General features: G+C 43.4%; 1 protein-coding gene across 2 annotated transcripts in view; it reads right to left on the reverse strand.

Annotated features, from left to right (window-relative positions):
- Positions 1 to 15,624: 15,624 nt before the first annotated feature.
- Positions 15,625 to 24,397, reverse strand: part of TMEM178A (transmembrane protein 178A) — a 50,451-nt gene continuing 41,678 nt past the window's right edge. For both annotated transcript variants that reach the window (XM_072770429.1, XM_072770430.1), the window contains exon 4: positions 15,625 to 16,620. In XM_072770429.1, the coding sequence (XP_072626530.1) occupies positions 16,379 to 16,620 (242 nt within the window). In that variant the 3' untranslated portion in view covers positions 15,625 to 16,378. The remainder of the gene's footprint in view (positions 16,621 to 24,397) is intronic.

Below are 24,397 nucleotides of genomic sequence, written 5' to 3' on the forward strand. Positions count from 1 at the left end.
CAAATGTCGTAAGGCAAGAGCATACCTTATGTATTTGAGGAAGAGCAGAAAGGAAATCTGGCTGGAACAGAGTGAGGGGGAGAAGGAGAGGTTGAAAAGGAAATGAGTGGCAGGTGGCAGTGGCAGGTTAGACCAAACAGGACCTTAAAGATCAGTAGAAGGACTGACTGACTTAAAACTACTATACATGTTTAAACAAGTAGAAATCCTTTTTTTAAAGATTTTATTTATTCATGAGAAACACAAAGAGAGAAGCAGAGACATAGGCAGAGGGAGAAGTGGGCTCCTTGTTGGGGAGCCCGATACAGGACTCGATCGCCGGACTCTAGGATCACGACCTGAGCCAAAATCAGACAATCACTGAGCTTCTCAGGTGCCTGAACAAGTAGAAATCTAACATACGTTTTATAGAGTCACTGTGACAACTATAGTTTGAGGAGGCAAAGGTAGAAATACCAGTTGGGAGTTTTTTGCAATAATCCAGGCAAGAGAAAATGGTAGCTTGCCCCCAGGGCAGTAGCAGTAGATGTAGTAAGAGGCAACTGGATTCTGAATATACTTCAGTTCTCAAATATAGCATCTGCAGATGTGTTTGATGCATGGTGTGATACATGGAGAGGAGGGAAGAGTGAGATACTTAGTCAAGCCCCCTGAACAGGGTGCTCCCATCAGCTGATGGGGGAAAGGCTTCGGAGGGGGCAGGTTGGGTGTGAGATGGCAAAAGCTCATTTTTAGACTTGCTGACTTTGAGATGTGCATTAAATGTTCCCTGTGGGGGAGTTGAGTAGGCAATTGAATACATGAGTCTGAAGTTTAAGACAAAGTTCTGCCCTGGAGATAAAGTTTGGGGATTTTCAGGATATTGATGCCATGAAACTGAATGGGATCTCCAAAGGACTAAATGGAGGAGGAAAAGGAAGAGGATACAGAGCTGAACCCCGGGTTCCTCCAACACTAAGAGGTCAGGAAAAGGGAAGGAACCTGCAAGGGAACAGGAGGAAAATGAGTGGTTGCCTGGAAGGCAAATGAGCAAAAGATATGGAGGAGGGAGTGATCTATTAAATGCTGCTAGATACAATAAAGACTAGAAATTAGGGGGATCCCTGGGTGGCTCAGGGGTTTAGTGCCTGCCTTTGGCCCAGGGCGCGATCCTGGAGACCCGGGATCGAGTCCCGCATTGGGCTCCCGGAATGGAGCCTGTTTCTCCGTCTGCCTGTGTCTCTGCCTCTCTCTCTCTCCCTCTATGTCTATCATGAATAAATAAAATCCTAAAAAAAAAAAAAAAAAAAAAAAAGACTAGAAATTGACCCTTGGAGGGGCACCTGGGTGTCTCAATGGTTGAGTGTCTGCCTTTGGCTCAGGGAGTGGTCCCTGAGTCCTCGAGTCTCGCTTCGGGCTTCCTGCAAGGAGCCTGTGTCTCCCTCTACCTATGTCTCTGCCTTTCTCTTTGTGTCTCTCATGAGTAAACAAATAAAATCTAAAAAAGAAAGAAAAGAAAAGAGAAAAGAAAAGAAAGAAAAAAAGAAAGGGAGGGAGGAAGGAAAGAAGGAAGGAAGGAAATTGACCCTTGGATTTAGCAATGAGGTCATTAATGACCTTGACCATCTGAATTTAGCTGGAGTGGGGAAGGAGCAAAAACCACACTGGATTGGAATTAAGAGAAAATAGGGGGAAGAGCTGGAGGTAATGAGAACAAAAAACTCTTGCAACTAGTTTTGCCAAAAAGGGAGCATAGACTGGAATTATCAGGTTGGTAAGGGATGTGGAATCAAGAGAATGACTTTTTTTTTTAAGATGGAAGAAGTAGCAGGATGTTTTTCATATTGAAGAGAATGTTCCAGGAAAGGCAAAAAACTCATGAAGTAGGAAAAGGATAAGTGCTGGAGCAGTGTCCTTGAAAAGGGGGTTGGAATACATTCCACACGTGGGGGAATTAGCAGTCGATAAGAGCGTGAATAATTTCTCCATGGTTATGAGTGGGAAGGTGGCAACAGGCATTTCTGCAATAACATGATAAATGTGCCCCTGAAAATTTTTCATTCTCAAATTCATGCACTAAAAATAACAGAATTTACGGAAGAAATACCAGACAGACCATTCCAAACCTATCCAACTTTGGAAATTGCATACTAACAAAAACACCAATTAACATAGTTTAAAAGAACATGCTAACATTCCTAATAAATAAATACAGTTGATCCTTGAACAACACGAGGGTTAAGGGGCCCTGACCCCCACACAGTCAAAAACCCACACATAATTTCTGAGTCCCCAGCAATTTAACTACTAACAGCCTATTGTTGACCAGAAGACCTACCAATAACATAGTCGATTAGCATATATTTTGTTATATGTATTATACTCTGAATTCTTACAATAAAGTAAGCTAGGGAGAAAAAATGTTACTCAGAAAATCACAAGGAAGAGAAAATACATTTGTTGCACCGTAGGTCTATCACTGAGAGGGCAGGGCAAGGGCAGCGGCAGCAGTGCCCCCCTGCACTGGGATGGCACAGTCGCAGAGCCTTGTGAGCAATGCATCAGCCTAGCACAGTACAGCTGCGTGTCTGCCTGAAGGTGCACCTCCAGCCCTTGGCCACAGGGAGGGGTCTGCGCCTGGCCTGGCTGAGGCTCAAGGCCCATGGCCACTCAGAGCACCAGGAGGACCGAGAGGTGGGGCGCTCAGAGCTACCTGGCTGCAGCACTGCCCCTGCGTTCTGGGCATGGTCCTTCAACTTGAGCCCAGCCTCCTGCCTGCCCACACAAGCTCTCCACCCAACCACCCTGTCAGCACACAGGTTGACCTGTGGCCTTGCCTGGTCCTGGGCCCCTGTGGTTTGCTCATGGCTCCGAATGGCCTCACCAGGTACTGAGAGGGCAGCAGACATGACCTCTGCACCCTTCACCCTTGATTTGGTCCTGTGGAGACTGAGGTAGGCAGCTATAAATAAATGCCTTGTGGCTTTTGTTGCCAACTGTTAAAGGGGCGGGGGGCGGGGGGGTTTGCGCAGGGCACCTGGGTGGCTCAGTCATTTAAGCATCTGACTCTTGATTCCTGCTCAGGTCATGATCTCAGGGTCATGGGATGGAGACCCACATTGGGCTCCACCCAAGTTTGGAGTCAGCTTGGGATTCTCTCTCTCTCCCTCTACCCCTGTCCCCTCCTCCCCACCCCCGTGTGCACAGTAAATAAATAAATCTTTTAAAAAAATGTGTAAAAGTGGACTTCCACAGCTCAGACCCGTGTTGTTCAAGGCTCCACTGTATTTCAGTAAATAAAGGATTTCACCTTTCGAAGAAAAGGGCAAAGGCAGCTTGATAGAATTTGGTAGAAGGAAGGGTAGAAGCTGCTACATACACACTAAACACTTCCAGGACATACCTGTGGCCCAATGGAATAGATAAGAAGATGCAGTGAAAAGGCATCATGCAAACTACCCTACTCTTCGCAGTCTGCTCATTCAGCTCATTCCATTAGTGTCTTCACATTCAGCTGCTCTTATCTCGTGGCACATAATATTAATGTGCTGGGGGGCGGAATTGTGAACCGACCCAATTTCCACCTTATAGTGACATCATCCCCCCCCCCCACCTAGCAATAATATTTGAGTTAATGCCTATTACAGAAACACGCATTGTAGAACAGACTGTAAGTGGGAGCAGATGCTGGAAGGTGGGCGGATGTGGTGGTGGTAGACTGTGCAAGTTCTCTTCTGACTGCTTCAGTGTTCTCAGTGAAAAATTATGTGGTAATTCCCCCCAGACTTTATGCCTGGAATGGTGCCCTCAGCAAACGCAGAATCCCCACAATGGCTTCTAAACCATGGAGTAAGGGTGTCTGTTAGAGGAGGACCAAGATCCCATCTTCCCCAGGCTCCCCCAATCCTACCAAAATAGCCAAACAAAACAATAATTCCTCTGTAGGAACTGCAACTATTAGTGCCATTAAGAAGAAAGAAGCACAGATGCTTGATGGAATTCCTTGGCATCAGAAAGCATCTATGTCACCTGTGGGTTTGTTGCTCTGACTCATTTACTTTTAATGGAGGCTTACGCAAGAGAGGATTCTCCAGCTGATCCAGGCCCACAGCAAGTCCTAATAGGGGAAGTATAGCTGTAAGCGCTTAGCTTTTGGAGCAAAGCCAAGCTCCCTTGTGCAAGTAATTATTCTCCTTTTAGAAAGAACTCTTGGCTGGCAAATGAAGGCTTGACCACAGGCTTGACTATGTAACCTAAACTGCCCATCTCGAACTGAGAGTGATTCGATCCACCAAGCCCAAGTACAGTGAGCCCAGCCCACCAGCACATTCTCATCAGGTGGACGCGGTTTTTATCAGCACAGAGCTCCATGGCTGGAGGTCCTTGTGAGCTACAGGAGCAGCCAGCACCTTATCCTGCAATGTGCCTGCTGCCTGCTGCGCTGCAACCCTCCCTCGTGACCATGGTCTACGTTGTACACTTTGCCTGGAAGGAGAGAGAGAGCCTGAGAGGTAGATTTTACCACGGCATGGCAGGGGCTACCAGTTTGAAAGGGCGGTCAATGACATGATATTTGTGTCCTACCGAAATGGTCAAGAGTTACCACCATGGGGGAGGTTCGAAGTACGCAGGTGGAAGAGTGTCTGCCCTGTGTCTTCCCTTGGCCCTAGCCACTCTTGCTCGATGGCCTCATGGACAAGGTGGCTGTGGTTTCAGGAATAGAGATAATGTACTGGGCCAATGAAGGACTTGTCACCAACTGCCTGCTGCCACTGCTGATTAACTTTCAGCAGCATGACCAACCCTGAGACCTATTATAATACCACATTCAGGAGGAAAATTACTTCCTTCCCTTCCCTTCCCTTGTGGAGAGGGCAATAATTTGTCCTCAGTGGAATAACCAGTCATTCTAGGTTTGGATTCTCCAGGCCAGGAGCACCTTTCATGGACTTACCAAACTACCTTACTTGTGGTCGTTTACTTCGTGCAACAATGCTCACCAGAGTTCAGTTACAGTGATAGAAGTGAGACCATAGGCCTACGCTCATAGGATTTCTTACCATGTACCCCATCACCTGAACAGAAGGCCTTGTGACATGAGTTATGGGGCCAGCAGAGAGAATTCCCTGAGAGGGTGAGATGCCTCCCTACAGGATGCTGTGTGTGCTATGATCCAGTGACCAATAGATGGTGCTCTTTCTCCCAAAATCAGAATAAAGAGACCAATGGGTGAAAGTGGGAGGGGTACTTATTACCCTACCACCTCTCATTAAGCAGGCACCAAAATGGAACCCACTTTCTGGAAGGGCAGCAGAATAAGCATCAGGGTCCAACGTCAATGGTGTAAGCTGCACTGTGGGTGTTCAGCAGAGGCTGCAATGGGTCATCGTGGCAACAATCCCATCATAGGGTTTGAATGGTGTTCCCAGCTTTATAGCCAACCAGACAAATTTTCTGGCCCTTTTGAGCACCTCAAAATATTTTAAAATAAACTCCCTTTCTTCTACACTACCTAAAGTGGACTATTGATCGCACCTGGGAACCCTGTCCCACATACCTAGGTTTCTAAGCACATTCCTGTGGTGCTTAGACACGGGCACTGCCTGTGTCAATGTCACTGGAATGTTTCCATATGGTTCGCATTTTCCCTTTTGCCATGTTTTCCAGGTCTCAATTTTCTATTTTTTGCTGCCCCTCCCCAAATTACTTTTAATGTTTTTGGCCTCAAAGATTTCGAACAATAAGGTCTTTTTTATTCTATGCTGAAGCCTTACTTTCATCTTTCGAAGAAAAAAATGCATGTGGGGGTGGACATCTTTGTGTGTGTAACCAAGATGCAGCAAATGACAGAGAGAAAAATGTGTTTCTTCATGGACTTGAATGACAGCGGTAGAGATCATAAGAGGCAGTGGTTCTAATTATCTTAGTGTATTTCACAGAATTAAATCAGGGTTTTGAGTTCTGCTAGAAACATCTTTAATATCAAATGCATAAGGCAATAAAGCTTTTTGAGGATTTTCTAAAATTTAAGGTTATATTCTACTTGGAGTATTTTATAGTATCTCCCTCCCTTTGGCACAGGGTGTGGCCCATAAGAACGATTAATATTTCTTGAGCTAAATTGCACTGGCTCCTGTTGGAGGGTGACAAATAAATGCCTGTGAAACTGAGGACAGTGAATCAAAGGGACACTCAGAAAACCATGCAAGAGACAGATAGCTGCCCAGGGACACCTACTTCCTCTATAACCTAGAAAGCTAAGTCTCATTGGGGATTCAAAATATATTAACTTTCAAGAGGACCACTCACTCGGAAATGAGGTAAATACAACTGTTCGTAGAGCTATGCAGGAAAGCCTTTGGGCTAAAGTTAGGTGAGATGCAAGGTCTTCACAGAGCAATCCTAGTGGTTGAGAAATCTCAAGCGAGTGTTTTTATGCCTGTTATACCAACACTATTTCCTATAGTGTATGTAGCTTTTTCTGTTTTCCTGTTCTTTCACTCATCTACTGAGCTATCAAGCATTTAGTGAATACCTGCTATGTGTCAGGCTCAGGGGATGCTCCTTGGTAGACTGGCCTTGCCTGAAAGGCAGGTGGGCACTGGGATAGGGGGTTTTGGCAGGGGTGAGGAGGGGGGTCACCACCCAGAAGTCTGAGTGTGGGAGAGAGGATTATCTCTGACCTCTGGAAATGGAGGGATGAAACCACTCTCTGAAAAAGCTTGACTGAGAGGGATGAAGGAAGTCCAGGAAAATGCTTGAGTGACAAGCAATGGATTTGTTAGGAGTTTAAAGAAGAGCTCAGTTTTCTTGGTCTTTCAGTTAAATTCCATGAATTTATTATGTTCAAGAGAATCAGATTTGAAGTATAATTTTGCCACCTGAATGCCATAATCATTTAATATTGTCAGTTTTCATCAAGTTCCTTCAGCAAGTAACTGCCTTCACAGGGGTGTAACAAAGGGGAGCGATTACTCCCAGCCCCCTCCCTGCCATCCCCCTCTCTCTTACTCATTATTTCTACGACTTCGTGGTCATGCTTCTGGCACCCTTTTGTGACTCTGCTCTAGAAACCTCCACACTATGAGATTGAGTTCACCTTATTAGAGTGGGTAGAGTAACCACGTGTTCTGCTGTGTGCCTCCAGTGCCCTGTACTGGCCTCTTGATATTGACGTGGAAACCAAGGAAAAATAATTCACTGAGTCAGAAGTTTTTTGTTTTTATTCTTGTGTAAATCAGTTTATACCACTCTCCTGCTCAAAACCCACCAATGAAGTTTCATTTTACTCCGTGTCCCGATCTGCCCTCCAACTTCATTCTCTCTTTCATTCTCCCCCCCTTTCTGACCCTGGAATATGCAAAGCTTCGTCCCATTTCAGGCCATTGCACTTCCTGGGACATTTCCTCCCACACCTGCCTCGCCCAGGCTCTCTGCTCAAATGTTCCCTTATCAGGGAGGTCATCCCTGGTCTCCCTATCTACATGAGCCACCACCTCATGCTTCACACTATTCTCCTCACCGACCCTATTCCTCTTCACAGCATCTACCTCCAGCATGAGTGCATGTTTGCTTATTGTCTATCTCTGCAGCTCCTGAGGGGAGTGGCTTTGTTGATTTGCTCACTGATGATCGCCTGCAACAAAGTTAGTCTCTGGCACATACTAGTCACTCAGTATAGATCTCATAAACAAATGACCACATGCAAGTTGCCTTTCATGGTCCTCTGCAAACCAAGTGGACAAAACCAGAAAGTTCCAGGAGGCTAGACTGAGTTCTCCTTTGCTTCAACCAAATCCATGCATTCCAATGTCACAAAGGGAAAAGAATTTTGACTGTTATTCCCTGAAGGAAGACTTTTTTTTTCTTTGTGTCACTGGGCTGTATGGAATCATGCAACACAAAACCAGCTGCTCAAACATTCCTAGGTAAAAGCCTGACATTTTCTGTGACACCCTTCTTGATTATGTAGGCGTATCACAAACCGGCAGGCTGATTGCTTTAAAAATAATGAAATTACACTAAATTCCATCTTAACCCATTGCATTCTTCACTCATCTGGCTCCCTGCAGCAACGGGTGTTTTGGACAAGGCTGAGAGAAGATGGTGTCCACCTGTGCTGCTTGGCTTGGCTCCATGTGTCTCTCTTGGCTCTGCCCTTCAACCCACCTCACTCCGCCTCCCACATTCTTCCCTCACTTCGCTCCAATTCTCTTGAAAACCATTCCCCACTCCTGTGAACACTCTTTAAACTGTTGCTTTATTTGGAAAACCCTTTGTTTAAGAACTGGCTCATCCTTTGAATCAATACTGCATTAATCACTCATGTTATCTCCCCCAGATTACCTTTCACAGTTGGTTTAGTTTCAATTCCCAGGTCCATTTTATTTGAGAAACATGTTGGCATGATAGCAATTTACTGTAGCCACCACAGAGGCATATAAAGCAGAGGCTAGGGCTTCATCAATGTGTTTGCAGGAATACAGATACTTAGATATGTGGACCTCAAAACCGAGGCAGCTCACTTGCTGGGAACTGAGACCCCTTGGAGAGACTGGCCAAGAGACTTTACGTTACTGCTCAGAGTCTGTTTCCTCCACTGTCAACAGGGATGACAGCCAGAGCCTCCACATATGTCCTAAGACTGTCTTGCCATTTTTTTTTTGAAGCCACTGCACAGGGACAAATCTCTCAACAAGAAACAGAAAATGAAGTACCCTCCTTGATGCGTAATGAGAAGCTTGGAAGATATCCTTGTATTGACTCAGCATCAGATAGCTTCGTGTCATTGTGTAATTTACACTCTATGTTTTTAAATTCAGTTCACATTACAAAAGATCAGTTCACATTCAACTTGGAATAGAATATACAAGTTTGTAGAGCTGTTCAAAGTATTTCTTGGGCTTGTTGGATGTGTCGTATGGCCCGTATCCCTGGAAAGCCCATCAGCTCCTGAATGTCTCCAGAGGTCCAGGAGAGATGATTGGCTTTCAGGAATGCACTTCTACATAGTCACAAAGACTGAAAGTCATGAGTCTCTGAGTTCCTAGCCTGTCTATAACCACAAGACTATATAGCCTTCTTTTTTGAGTAATTGCTTTCACTGAATAATTTTTAAAAAGCCACCAGGGATGCTTTCACAGGACAAAGTAAGGAGGATCTACCCACTTAAATATTAATCTTTGAGCAGCCCTGGTAACATGGGAATGTCTCAAAATGTTCTGTGGGGGCAGTGCCAAGAAGGTAATTAAAATTGCTGTCATACCTTTAGGCTACTGCAGAGGACAGGGCTCCTGGAGGTCAATCAGTAAGGAGAGGTTCTGTGCTTATAAAAATAGGCCTGGTATTCTTTACAGAATTACAAAGGGCACTATGTGCTCTGGTTTAGAAATGCAGCTGCTTGATTAAAAACTGCAGAGCAGGGGCGCCTGGCTGGCTCAGTCGGAAAAGCATGTGACTCTTGATCTCATGGTCGTGAGTTCAAGCCCCATGGTGGGTGTAGAGATTTCAAAAAAATAAATAAATAAACTTAAAAAACTGCAGAGCAGTAACTTCCAAGGGAAACCATGAAAAACAAGGGGAATGTTAATCTATCTAGATGGATGTCATCTGGGAAATAAGCTCAGATATGGTTAGAGAAGCATTATTGGTGTTTGTGCTGGGTCTCAGGTAGGATGTGGATGCTGTGTGGGGAAAGTGGAAAGAACATGACTTACTTTGGAGTGAGGAGGCCTGAATCCAAACCTTGGCTCTGCCACTTAGTATCTTAGGGAAGGTTATTTAACCTCTATGAGCCTTAGTTTCTCCGGCTCTAAAGTAGAGGCAATGACAACAAGATCAAGTTCGTAAAGAACATGGCTTGGCACTGAGGAAGTGCCGAGTCCGTCCCACATGTGGCATCTCATCATTGCCAAGAGACAGGAGAGAGGATTCTGGGAGTTGGAGCTTTCTTTTCCACTTCTTATTTATATCTAACATTTACAAGAATGTAGGAGACCTCCGAACCGACAGGAATGGGACTCCAGCACCATCCTCTTAGAATAAAGTGCTTCAAAGAGAGAGGTGGTTTTGTGAGCACCCACCCGCGTCCAGAGGTAATAAAAGGAAACTCAGAGCTTCAGGAGAAATGAGAAAACCTCCATGATCTCTAAGTTTTCTGGGTTCCTTTTGTGCTCTTATGCTTAACAGTGTCATCAAGTGTGATGAGGCAGAGTGTGTTTTATACGTGGGGAATGAGTTTGAAGCCCCCCGAAGCTACCACTGAGTGAAGTTCAGTGCAGGTGAGCTTCTAAAGCAAGGATTTATGTGCTCATCACAGTCAACTTGTCTGGCAGGCAAAGCCATGAGGACAAAAATAAAAAGGTGTTATTTGATTCAAGAACTAAACACCCTGATCTTGACATCTGGTGTGATTGTGAAGTGCCTGTTGTGTCCTGGGGAGGTAGTCAAAGGAGTCCCAGGCCCTTCTTGTCCAGATCTAGTGGATCCTCCATGAGCCTGTTCTAGTAAGCCTTCCATGTACTCTCCAGAATTCCCAGAGGGTATCACTCCACCTCTATGTAGATATTGGGGGAATTTACCTCTAGGATCCTGAGTAGATTAAAGACATTTCCTAAGAGGCTGAGGCTGCAGTTCATCCATCCTCACAACCCACACTGAAGGCAGTGGTGTCACCAAAGTCTTGGTCATCCAAAATGAGCAGATCATGGGGCAGTGGTCTGTGCATCTTATGAATGTTGGCAATGCCAGCTTTAAGACATGATAGGAACTTAGCAAAAGCAGGCCAATAGTCTATCAGGTATGACGTAAGCTGAGGAGGCCAGTGGGTGACATCTATCTTTTCCATTAACTCACAATCACGACATGCTTTCCTTTGGGGCTGGACTGAAATATTTGCAGTCCTCACTAATTGACAAATTCACACTCAAACTGAATAGTGCAGCTGGCATAGGCAGCTTCTGGAGAACAACTAGAAATAAAGAGGATGAAGCTGGCAGTTGGATCAGTTAGGGAGAAGGTGCACTGGGGTCATTGGATCATATTCTCACCCACAGTTTTTCAGCCCTGGGTTCTACTCAGTTAACGATTAAGGCCATCCTATATGACACAGGGCTTACCAAGACACTTAGTATCTTTCCCCTTTTGATACAAATCCTTATTCTCTGATAGAGAATCATAATTTCCTAAGTAAATAACCTAACTCTAAAAACTGCTTCAGTTGTCATCCTTGATAATGTCCCTTTATTCCTGTCTCCATCCACTGTACCAGCAAGTCTTGTCAGCTCCACCCTCCTTCTCCATCTTCACAGACACCTTCTTGGTCCAGGCCACATTTTGTCTCCTGGATTCCTGCAACACTCCACCTCCACTGGCTTCTTCCAATCCATCTTCCATCCAGCGGCAATACTGACATTTTAAAACTACAATCAGCTCACATCACTGTGTTTCCTTAAACACTCTCATTGCTTTCCATGGCCAGAGTAGAACCCAGCATCCTTAGGGTGGCCAACATAGCCCTGTCCTATCCCTACAATCTCATCGGCTCTACTACCCCCTTGTTCTCGCCTTTCCAGCCTCGTGGTCTTCTCTCACTTTCTGTCTGCAGAGAGGCCCAAGCACAGCCCGAGAAAGCAGAGAGCCGGCAGTATTTTACAGTACATGCTGATGAGAAGAAAAAAATAGAAAATAAGAACAGAAAAGTAGCTTATAGCCAACCAATTTCTTTTCCTTTTATGGAAGCTACAAGAAGACATATGCTAATAAGTTTTAGAATAAGTAGAAATCTTGCTTTGAAGGCTGGCAAAATATAGGTTGTATATGGGAGAGGGGGGATATTGATAGCTACGTTCCCAGTATGCAATGAATGGGGTGCCCTGAGCATCCTCAAGCATTTGTGGTTGTCCTGAAGCAAAGAGAACTTCCTCTCCTTCCAATCTAAGGACAAGGTCCTGGAGAAACTCAAATTATACAATTTAAAAAGGGCTCTCGGTCAGTATAGCTATTTGCATTCAAACGAAGTCATTTCTGAAGCATTCCTTTCAGAATTCCAATTAGAGATTTAAAACATACCCGCATATAAATGGGAAAGATTTAAATTGAGGTGTAGAACCATATTGAGGTTACTAACTTAATATTGTTTCAGCCATCAAATAAATGTTCCATAGTACTTAGTTCATAACACATTTCAAGTTATGTCTGGGCTGGCTTGGGTTAATAGTCCCTTTAATTATTCTAATGAGGCTTACTTGCTTGCCAAGCTATATTCTCATTCCATTTAGCCTATTATACTACCGTATATTTTTTGATGGGCTCCCTACAATTGGTGCTAAGGGAGTCACTTCTGTCCAGGGAAGATGAAAAGTTTATCTTTGTGAATTCTCATGCATTTATTCCGCAAAGATTTATGAGCACCTACTGTGTTCCTAGGCTGAGCACTGGAGACCAAATACAAGCAAGACACAGGTTTGTACCCAGTTAAGGGGTAAACAAATGATTAGCACGCAGAGTATAACTGGCAACAGGCAGGCTTCAGGAGCATTGTAATGAAGCCGAGGCACAAGGAAAAGTCAGCTTGCACCAGGCAGAGTGGGAGTCCCAGCAGGGAAAACAGCCTGAGCCAAGACTATTGGCCAGGTGGCATTAGCATTCCAGGTGCACGGGCCTTCATGGAGTAGTTCATTTTGACCTTGTGGCCTTCTGAGTCTTTAGGAGCCTAGATTCCTCTTCATCTTTAGCTCAGGTAACCCTAAAGGCCCTAGAACGTGGTTTCCTTAGCTCAGGTAATTGAGGTCTACCCGTGCAGTACACCTTCCTTGTTCTCAGGTTTCAATTTCAAATTGGAAATCTTTGAGAGGCCACGACACACCCCCCAAAGTTAATGGTGTACTTTTTATGTAACTGAAGATAGATTCAAATAAGAATGATATGAAGTGAAATGCACAGCCATTGAAAGTATAGTTTAAAAGAAACTTATTTTAATAACTGTATCTAATTACATAACCCTGGATTTATGAAATCATTTGGGGCTCGAAAGGGTGACTTTAATTTTTGCTTGTATTTTACTGCATTTTCCTTGAGTAAGGTTCACAAAGGCAAGAAGCTTTGCTCTCCTTCATTGATGTTTCCTAAGTATCTAAAATAGTGCTTAGCACCTAGTAGGCACTCAATAAATATTTGTTGAAAGATATAGTGGCTTTTAGTGGAGAAATTACATTCTGTGTAAGTTTCCTACATCTTGGAGTCTTGATTATCAAAAGTCTATAGTACTCTAATGATAGAGGATTTAGGGTTCCCTCAGAATGGGCTGCAATAGTTCTAATGTTGCAAATAAACTAAGGATGACACTGTTAAAAGGAAGGGCTTGAGGGACTTATAATCGTCTCCACAAGGTTTTGGATAAAGCTCGCTTTTTTAGTAGTTATATATATATGTATATATATAACATATATATGTGGTAAATAGACATGACGCAGTCTACAATCCCAAATTTTCTGTAAATCCACTTACTTCCTATTCAAAGCCCTATCTTGCAGGAATGGGTGGAAATTAGCCCTCATTCATTATTGGGGACATTCACACCCAGTTGTGCCAATATCCTTGGGGCTTCCCAGGGTCAGACTAGCTACCAGTGAGAAGCCCATGGTTCCAAGGGCCTCAGTTTCCCAGGATGCTGCACACAGCTGTCCTCTCTGGTGTCCTGATACCTGTAGGGAGTGTATGGCCCAGGTGATTGCCATCATTTTCTCCTTCAGTTTCTGGGATGCCCTGGAGCACTTTGAGCCCACAAAGTCAGTCCTCTAGCCTATCCTTCCTTCTGGATCCACTGCATTCCTCACTTCAATGAGCTCAAACACCTCTGCTTTCTGCCCTGAAGAAAAATCCCCAAGGCAAGGAAATAGAGTCTGGGTCTGGCATGCAGGTACAAGGTGGACAGAGAGAACATAGGAACAAACAGATTGTCTCAATCAGTTATTCTGTTCCAGGAAGTATTGAATGGCCATTTCAATCATCCTTCATTTATAAGCCAATTAAGAAAACAGCCCTCACAGAAGCCCAAGGACTACGGACCCAAAACTGGACTTTGGCTACATTTGCTCACACTTCCATAGCAGTAAATAAAAAGCAAGGAACGTTGGGCACATTGCTCCTTGCTCTGAGCTCGCTTTGGCTGGAAGGCAAGGAGGCTCTGTTTTTGCCAGCAAGTGTTTGAATGTAACTGAACTCCCCTGGCTTCCGGGCATCTTTCTGGTGTGTGAACTCTTCAACCTTCTGTCACTCCAACGCTTTCTTCCATTCTCACCTCAAATCCCTGGGAAGCTTCTCAGAAACTTCAAAAGTCACTCACTCAGACACTGCTTTGGTGGTTGGAATATAAATGTTGAAGAGTCTTGACATCTTCTATGGGGATCTTTAAAGAAGACTTCAAAGAAACAGCTCTCCTGCTTTGAGAATTTCCCACATAAGTAATAAATGAAAATAATTCCCCTTTCTGTATGTCTCTGATCTCATCCCGAGGAATGGGTTTATTAAACAGGCCTGAGAGATTGCTGGGGAATCTGTCCAGGGCTCTTAGGAGCTCATGTGGTCACCGGAGTCATTTAACCTCTTCCAAAAGCCTGTGATAATATGTGGACACTGTCGTTTGGAAGTCAGGCTTTATTTGTGGGGGAGGGGAGTAGATTATCATTATTATTATCCTTTCACAAGTACTAAATCATTTTTTATAATAAAAAATAAAAAGTCTATTTTTCATGAGATTAAAATCTGAAACAATGTCTTGCTTCTGAATGTGGCATCTTCCCTTATTTAACAGAGCATCTTTATCATACCGTGTGTGTAGGGAACAGGATAGTGTTGGAGTTAAAAGGAAAAGCTTCGAAGTTAGCTAGTGCCAACCCTTCTATTTAAAGATAAGGAAACATAATGGAAGGATTTTAACTTTTGTCCTATACCCTGAAATAGGAAAAGGATTGAGAAAAAAATGAAGAAAACATTCTGTAACTGATCCTTGGCTTCTGTATAAAAATGGAATCATTGTACCTGTCTCATAGAGCTTTTGAGAAGGTTAAATGAAATCATACCTGGAAAAAACATAGCCCAGTTACTGGCACACATTAAGTGCTAAGTAAATGTTAACTGCTAAGGAGATTACTGCAGCTCTGGCCCAGAACAGGGCTCTCAATCCCAGCTGCACATCAGAACTTTCTGAGATGTTGTCTCAAAAACGCTCAGGCCTGTGCCCAGCTGCAGATACTCTGATTCAGTTGGTCTCAGGAGGGGCCCTGTTTCGGGGTGGTTGAGGAATTCACTGGGTGATTCTCAATGTGCAGCCAAGGTTGAAACCCATTGGCCCAGGAGATCCAGGAACAAAAGACAGAACGTGTAGCCTTAGCACCAGGTAACTATACCAAGCAGATGGTAAAGGAAGAGAGAGAAGGAAACTTAAAATACTCCGGTAAGGTTTTCAAAGGCGTTTGAAAATGACATCTTTTGTCAACAGCAAGTTGATAACCAACCTAATTGAAATGAAACCATTAGTAAGGCTCAGCAAGAGTCTTACTAAAAAAAAAACCAATAGCTTTCCTCTGTCAATATGGCTAAGGAGACCACTCCTGGCCACCACTGAAAAAAAAAACCACAGCCAAATTAACAAGAGGGCAGTCATTTAATGCAGAAATCCAGTTAACATAAAGAGACAAAGGTTAAACAACAAGTAAGACATCAAACAATGCTGCATAGTGTCACTGATTAGCTCTTACACAGTTGGTCTGTTCTCCTTGGGATTTGGATTCCAGTACGAAGACAGAGAAGAGACGTCAATTAAAAATAAATAAATAAAATAAATAAATAAGGCAACAGAAGAGGAATCTTCCTGTGACAAGGAACATCCACAAAAAAAATGCACAAATATTTGGTGCCGACAACAACAAGACACCATTAGGACAAGTTCCGAAGATACTGCATTAAAATTTAACAAGCATGGTACAATGACAAGAAAATTATACTCGCTTTGTTATGAATCCTTTTGCAAATAGAAATGACTCTCAGGTAATTGTTATATACAAACTTTCTGAAATAAATGGCAATCATACAAATTTTCCCATTGCAATTTCCTCTTTTTCTAAACCTAGAAATGTCCCATGGCACTGCTCCCTATTTCTCACAGTCAAAGCATAAGTAGTCATTAAAGCACTTGAATCCACAGTAGTCTTGTCCGTAGAAAGGTATGGAGGTTTTGCATGATTTTCTATCAGTCGTCCAGAAAGGGCTGGCAGGCAACAGGTTGGAATGTAAAAGACCGTTTTGTGCTTGGGATCTCAACTCGAATTCCACTACGTTCCTCTCAGGAGCTGTCCACACTGTGGATGGGCCACCGAGTAGTGAACTTGAGCGTGGACAGTCATACCGTGGAGTCCCTGCCAGACTTTAGATGTGCAATCTTGGTCCGGCTAATAAACGGATAAGCGATGCAGAGACCTCCAGCTGCCACAATAAAGCCTAAACTGCACCAGGCGCAAAAGATAGACCAGCTGTAGCCATGTTCCACATCATCAGGCAGGCTATAAATTAGCTTCGGGAGCCGGTTCAAATCATAGGAGATGCTGGCAGCATACGTGCAGAGGGAAATGGTGCAAAATATCCCTAAAAATAATGCAAAGAGAAGAGAATGGCTGGTTACAGTGTTGCCTGCTACAAGGCAAATGCTGGACAGGCCTTTGTGAAAATCAGGTCACCTGATGAGGCGGTCACTCCCAAGTTAGTAAAGGATCTCTAATTCTTGCACTTTAACTTGAATGCATTCAACAAACATTGGCAAAACCCTTATGTGCCAGACTGTACACTACGTATTGAAGGTATAAGAGTAAAGAACACAGGAGAAAATTCTGATAACTTGAATTATTCAGGATTATCCTGCTGGAATGGTATGCATATTTGAATTTATTTTTGGTTTTTGTTCTTAAAACAATGAAATAAAAATTCTATTTTTAAGGAAAAGATCTTCTATAATCACTCAAGCCTAATATAAAACAGTCTTTGTGTTCCCTTATTCTATACCTGATTTGACACATTTTTATGTAGTTCCACATCATACAGAGCCTATTGTCCTTTTCAATTGCCGTCATCATTAGTATTTATCATGTTCCCTGTAAATATTTTAAATGAATTTTTCATGTGCTAAATTATGTTTTAAGGTACAAAGCGTGGCACATACTAGGGCCTCAACAAATCATTGTGGGTTTTTACAATGAATGAAAAAAAGCTTTTATTTTTTAAAAAAGATTTATTTATTTATTTGAGAGAGAGGAGGGGGAGGAGCAAAGGGAGAGAGAGAATCTCAAGCAGACTCCACGGTGAGCACAGACCCTGATGCAGGGCATGAAGCAGGGCTGGATCTCATGACCCTGAGATCATGACCTGAGCTGAAACTAAAAGTCAGTCAATTAACCAACTGAACCACCTAGGTGCCCCTAAATAAAAGCTTTTAAATGATACAAATTAAATCCAGGATGTTGGAATTGACTAAAGTAGCTAAGTAAGGAGATCATGTACTTCAACCATTCAGAATATAGGAGACAATCTGGGTGACATAAAACGGACAGATCAATTTTATTTTTTTGTACCAACACATGTATGTATAATTAATTAATTGTCCTTCCAGAACACGAAAATCAGAACTCTGATAAAAATTCCCCCCAAACAGTATTTTTAGTACTTAAGTGATGCTCCAAGGATATAGATGCTTCTTTTCCATCGCCATGGATAGGCAGGGATCAGAGTGAGGCAGTTGCAGGAGATGGGTAATAAAAACAGAAAGGCACACTCAGTGAAGTCTCAGAACGTCCAGTTTGTTCCAAGTCCTGTGGATCTCTTCTTCATACTTTGGTTTATCCCAGCATACAACGGAGGTCGCACCAGTTTGCTAGACTATTGCTTTGGGGATGCATTGAGCATCTCCATAGGTAAGAGGGACACAGATTTGGGGACTATCAGAAGTAACAGATTCCCCTTGATCCTTTTAATAGAGCTCTGGGGATCAGAAACACTAACAGAAAACCAAACTCCAAGCAGGCAGCAATTGGGAGGAAATAAAGATGACCTTCACGCCATTTTAAGTGCCAGAACTCGGCCTACACCCAAATGGCATCAGGGCACATTGCCTGAATCCCTTCCCAAATGTGCATTTAGAAAAAGAAATGTTTCCAATTAAAAGGACATTTGATCTGCGATAATTTGATATTTCCTTCTCTTGGTCTAATTCTGTTTTTAATATCCAAAGTAATTCTCTTTTTCCAAAAAGGATAAAATCTTATCTTCTGACTTCCTGCCCCAGATTATTACAGCAAACATATCACTTTGAGCTGTCCAAAGATCATGACAGAAATCATTCTTTTATAAAGGACCAGACTGTTCAAAAAAATAATACTCCTTTGCTTCTTTCAAAACTCATGGAGAGCGAATGTTCTTACATTTACATGGATGTTTTCACTGGCATCACAACAAAGACAAGTCCTTCTACGGAATGTTCATAAAAGAACAACAAGGCAGTTAGAAAAAATTGATCTCTGGAGTATCAACAGGTAAAATATAATAATAGAACAATGACCCGATCACAGGAAAAACAACCCTATTCTGCATTCCACGGTCTGCACAGAGCTGAAGGCCTAAAAGCAAGGCTCTTTACAAGTAATGTTGTTTTAATGACCTCTAAAAACTCGAGTTCAAACTAGGACTTTAATTATCCTTTGATGCCCAAATGCATTGGGCTGAGCTCCTGGTCCCCAGATCTACGAATCACTGTGCGACCTTGAAATTACCTAACCTCTCTGAGTCTTAGTTTCTTCATCTAAGGGGAGGGGGGGGGGGGAATGGGAGACTTGGTTACTGAAAACGCTGAAGGTGTCAAATTTCTGTGATTCTGTTATTCCAAAATGAGGCATGGAGCAAGAACATTCCCCCGCCCCCACCCCCCAAAAAGAAGAATAATGCCATGTATATACTATATCTGCTCCCTTTGATTTTATATATACTAAACGTTGATTTTATTAGCACCTCTCCCTTGCCAATTCCATAAAGTTGCTTTCAGTGAAATGAATTTGAGCATAACTCCACCAGTTCACACGGAATGGAAAAGGATTATAAGAAATAAGCTAACCTGAGGACTTAAACAGAGGATGATTTTCTCTGCTCTCAATGTCAGGAACGATTGCGCCTTCCATCTGTAGACCTCATGGACACCATGAATGATGTCACTGCTAGGAATTTCTGTCTCTTCCTGAGTTGCTGAAACTCCCTAAAGCTAATCAGTGGCTCACCATGAGCAAAAGTTGGGCACTTCATGTCGTGCTTTTGGCTCCTGACCTCACCCTTGGATCTAGCTTGCCTTGTAAACCTAATTGCTCCTTTGCTTCTCTGTATCGCTTATTCATATTTGTTTTATGGTGATAAATATGTATCTCTGTGCGGCTTAAGTTCTTTTTGGAAGAGAGCACTTGTCAAACTCTCATGAAAACCTTCTTTATTTTCTGCTGCCTTTACTCACTCTGCTTAGTTGGCAGGGAGGGTTATTAGGAGCCCACAAACATGCCCGCCCGTCTGCCCTTCCCCTTTCCCACAGATGCTCTCACAGGAATGCCCTTTCCGTGACATGTTTAATTCTTCCAAGATGCTTTTGCAGTTGCTCTCAGAAAGAAGAAAGCAAAGATTAACAAAAAAGCACATGCAAGACTTCCTCTTGTTAGATCCTCACATCTCTCAGAGTTTGCACACAGAGCTGCCACAGCTAGTATTGTGGGATGGATGGGCCTGTTTCTGATTATTACCAGGAGACATACTGAGGGGAGAGAAAGCATCCTTTCCAATGTGCCCAACAAGATTTTGTGAAAGAGGCCTACCCCACTCAAGATATTTTAAAAAGGAAAAAAAAATCCTCACTTCAAAGACACCAAGTATGGTTTAAATGAAGAAACCATCTTTGTTGTAGCTGGATAATTAGTCTTAGGTTGATACTGTGAAATTGTATTTTAGTTCCGTATGCACATATCACAGTACTCACGTGTTTTCTCGGGCTGCCATCTGAAAGTACCAGAACCTTGGGTTGCTGAAACAACAAAAATGTCCTCATGGTTCTGGAGGCTAGAAGCCTGAGATCAAGCTACTGGTAGGGCTGGTTTCTTCCAAGGCCTCTCTCCTTGGCTTGTAGATGTGGTGGAAATCTAGCACCACATTTTACTTGTATCTTCACAATATCTCCCCTCTGTAATTGTGTCCAAATGTTCTCTTCTTATAAGGACACCGGCCATATTATCAGATCAGGGCCCATCCTAATTGTAACTTAATCGCCCCTTTAAAGACCCTATCTCCAAATATAGTCACATTGTGAGTTGCTAGAGGTTAGAACTTCAAGCAGAGGAATTTTGGGAGGGATGCAACTCAGCCCAAAGCATCGTATGTGTGTGTAGTCAATGTATAAAGTATATTTCTATTTCTTTTATAGGTCTTAGCAAGGTTTTACTATTTTAAATGTTATTTAATCAGTTACTCGGCAATTAGTTATCAAGCATCTACTATGTCCCACCCCTGTTCTTGATCATCTTGGAGATGATTTCATGAGTCCTAGTTGGTCTGATATGGTTTGGTTGGTTGGTTTGATATCGCTGTGATCAGGAACCCCATGTGTGTCTTTCCATTCCACTTTCCAGCACACATCTCAGGGCAAGGTAGTAGACACCTCCTAGACTAAAGTTCCACCCAGAGCGTAATAGTGCTGAGCGCAAGGAGTCAACAAAACCTACCGAACAAAACTGAGTTCTACAACACATTGAGTTCTACCAACCTAAGGACCAGGTTATCCCAAGTTATGCCATGCAGAACTTACCCAGAGAACAAGTTCTTGCAGATCATGCTACACATTTGTCAGTAGCAATCTAGTTATTGCAAGGCATGGGGCAGGGGGTTGAAAAGATTAATAAGGTACCACACCTGCCCTCAAAAAGTTCCAAGTCTAGTGGTCCTTCCTGAAGATTCAGGAAAAGAGAAGTCACCTCTCCCTCATTCTTCTCCTAGGTTTTCCTTCCTTTCGGCTCACTCCCTGACTAGTCAGGAGTCCCCTGTGACTACCACTGATATTCGTCAGCCCAGCTTGGTGGTGCCTGGGGATAGAGGCTCTTGGGTCTCAGGCTAGGTCATGGTTATTGTTGGCAGCATCTTCAAAAGAGTGAAGAATTACTGGTTCTGAAAAGCCCTGTATGCAACTCCTTTTCTTATATTAAAAAGCTTTCGACCAATATTCTTAATTAGCAGATACAGGGATATTGCAGAATTATAGCGTTGGAAGGGATCTTTTTGGGGCAGGATGGAAGTAAATTTATGCAGCCATCCCAGATCATCAACCCAATTTCCTTCCCTGAACTCCTTGAGATGCCTGTGGCCAGCTGGCGAGCTGTAATTAGGGGAACTGGGCCCACCCTTCTGACCATCCTCCTTTGATGTGCTTTCACAGTGTGAAAGGAGAGAGAGCGGCTTCACCACGGTTAGCCCGCTTGATAAATAACACAACTGCAACACCCAAAGGCATAAACATTGATTTTTTTTTTTTTCTTCACTCCTTCAAAAGATGGCCTGCCCATCATTCTGGTCTCTGCTCTTCCAGCAAAAATGCCTCATGCTACTTTCACACAGATTGCTCAAAGAGCCATTCCTAAATGAACGGACAAGACTAATAGAAATAGAAAAAACTTTAAAAACATAAAATAGAAGAGGCACAATCTGCAATTATTAAATCTGAAAAAACATCCAATCTTCTTCTAAAAGATGGCAGCAATCTTATTTCATGCAAACCCTGACCTGATGTGACATGGGCTATTTATAGTCCTTATTGATCCCACTTCGTGTGAATATTCATATGTTTTCCAGCAGAAATGTTAATGGACTTGATTTCAGATCCTGCTGAGGGTGTTAAATAACCTAAAATCTATGCACCATATTTGCCCTTCTAAAAGAAAACTTGAAAACCCTGAATTCCAAAACACAGCTGGCTGCCAGTGTTTCAACTAAGGCACTAAGGACCTGTGGTTTTAGGTCATAATCAGTGGGTAACCTAGACAATTCCATATATCTACTACAATGGTTTTTTGGTTCTGTTTTTTCACTTTCTAATGCATTGAAGTAAAGGAAGAGATAACCAAACATGGGCATTGACGGTCCTTGTGCTTTGCTGGGCAGCCTGGACCTTTCTGTCTGTTGTCACAACTCTCTGAGCCCTGCCAGTGAGGGTTATGCATCCAGTGGACAGTGAGGCCCCATGAAGGGAGGCCCAAGCTTTAACCAATTTTTGAGATTCCTAGTATTTTAAAAGATAATAAAACAATAGCAATAGCAACCTGTTATGTTTTAAAATGCTTGTTTTAAATAAATGAACCCTCTCAAATATTTCTACACATACTGAAATTATTTTTTTAAAGATTTTATTTATTCATGGGAGACACAGAGAGAGAGAGAGAAAGAGAGAGAGAGAGGCAGAGACACAGGCAGAGGGAGAAGCAGGCTCCATGCAGGGAGCCCGACATGGGACTTGATCCTGGGTCTCCAAGATCACGCCCTGGGCCGAAGGCAGGTGCTAAACCACTGAGCCACCCGGGCTGCCCACATACTGAAATTATAATCGTTATGATGATACCACCATGGCAGTCTAATACAATCCATCTTTGACTATTGATGGCAATAGACTTTCACAGCAGCCCAGGAGCAGAAGGGGAGCTAGAAGATGTCTTACTCCCTCAGTCCTCCACCTGTGCCTCTTGGGTCATTTGTCTGTCACCTCGGAGGCCACAAAGTCAAAGGGCCACACGTGGGGCCCCGAGGGGAGGTGAGGTCCACCCCAAGTCCTGCTGGAAGGCCCTTTGAAAGGCCACAGGGGAGAGGAAGGGGAGAGCCCCAGCACCGCGGGGCCCACATGTGGGTGATCAAGAGCTGTCTGTAAGCAATAAGGCAGAAGGAGGAACACTGTTTCAAAGTTTCCATTTTAACATCTCAAACTGTCACATCACTGATGCTCTTCATTGAAGGTTTGGCTAATAAGTTCAGGCGGAGAATGAAGATGCCAGCGCATTAGAAGCGGCTAAGTTTAGCATCAGAAATCTGTGGGAGAGATGCTGACAAGGGCTGCTGAAGACACTTCTGCTTCATTAAAGTCAATTCTTTTAACCCTTAGTTGCTCTCCTCTGCTGCTACCACATGCGAACATCCTCCAGCTAATTCATCTCAGGCAATGGATTCACGCAGTGACCCGGTATTTACAAAGGAGAGGTAAAGGCAGTATTTGAAACAGCAAAAAAAGAAAACAAACCTCTCCAAACGCTACGGTCAGGGAACGATGAACACTCACAGCATTTCCATCCCCTGCAAGAGCGTGCAGCCGTGCGGTGCTGCCCAAAGCAACTGAGTAGAAGAACAGCGTAACAACACAGGAAAGCTTATGGCCGGTATTAGATAGAAACCGGGAAGACTAATGGTTGCAAGCATCTTTTTTTTTTTTTTTTTTCAAATGAGGCAAACTCATCAGTGAGATTTGGTCCAGAATAAGAAAAATATTTAAACAACCTAAATTGGGATCCCTGGGTGGCGCAGCGGTTTGGCGCCTGCCTTTGGCCCAGGGCGCGATCCTGGAGACCCGGGATCGAATCCCACATCAGGCTCCCGGTGCATGGAGCCTGCTTCTCCCTCTGCCTGTGTCTCTGCCTCTCTCTCTCTCTCTCTCTCTCTCTCTCTGTGACTATCATAAATAAAAAAAAAATAAAATAAAATAAACAACCTAAATTGTCAGGTGGTGGGATGTACAAGAGGATTTTTCCTTCATTCCAAAAATGTGGCTTAGCTAACCAAAAAGCAAAGAAAGCAAAACAATGTTAGGTTGTGTCTGTTAGTCCTTCAGGACTGGTCATCAAACTTCAAGTTTATACGTCTGGGGTTTGTTTTTGTGTGTTTTTGGGGTTTTTTTTTTTTTTGGTAGTTGTAGGGTTTTTGTTACAATGGCTATTGTTTTGGTCGTTTTGTTTTTGTTTAACAATTGCACAGGGGCTTTTTTTTTTAATTTTTTAAAATTTATTTATGATAGTCACAGAGAGAGAGAGAGAGAGAGAGAGAGAGAGAGAGGCAGAGGGAGAAGCAGGCTCCATGCACCAGGAGCCCGACGTGGGATTCGATCCCGGGTCTCCAGGATCGCGCCCTGGGCCAAAGGCAGGCGCTAAACCACTGCGCCACCCAGGGATCCCTGCATAGGGGCTTTTGATGATAAATCCTTAGGATGCCTGAGCCAGTCTGGCTCAGAGTTACAGTCCATGTGTGGCTCAGAAACAAGGGCTCAGCAGGGAAAGGTGGGGTACTTGGCTGCGAGCTCTCCTCTGTGCCCCCCTAGTGCTCA

The sequence above is a fragment of the Canis lupus genome, chromosome 12 (assembly GCF_048164855.1).
Source record: "Canis lupus baileyi chromosome 12, mCanLup2.hap1, whole genome shotgun sequence".
In the NCBI taxonomy this organism is placed as follows: domain Eukaryota; kingdom Metazoa; phylum Chordata; class Mammalia; order Carnivora; family Canidae; genus Canis; species Canis lupus.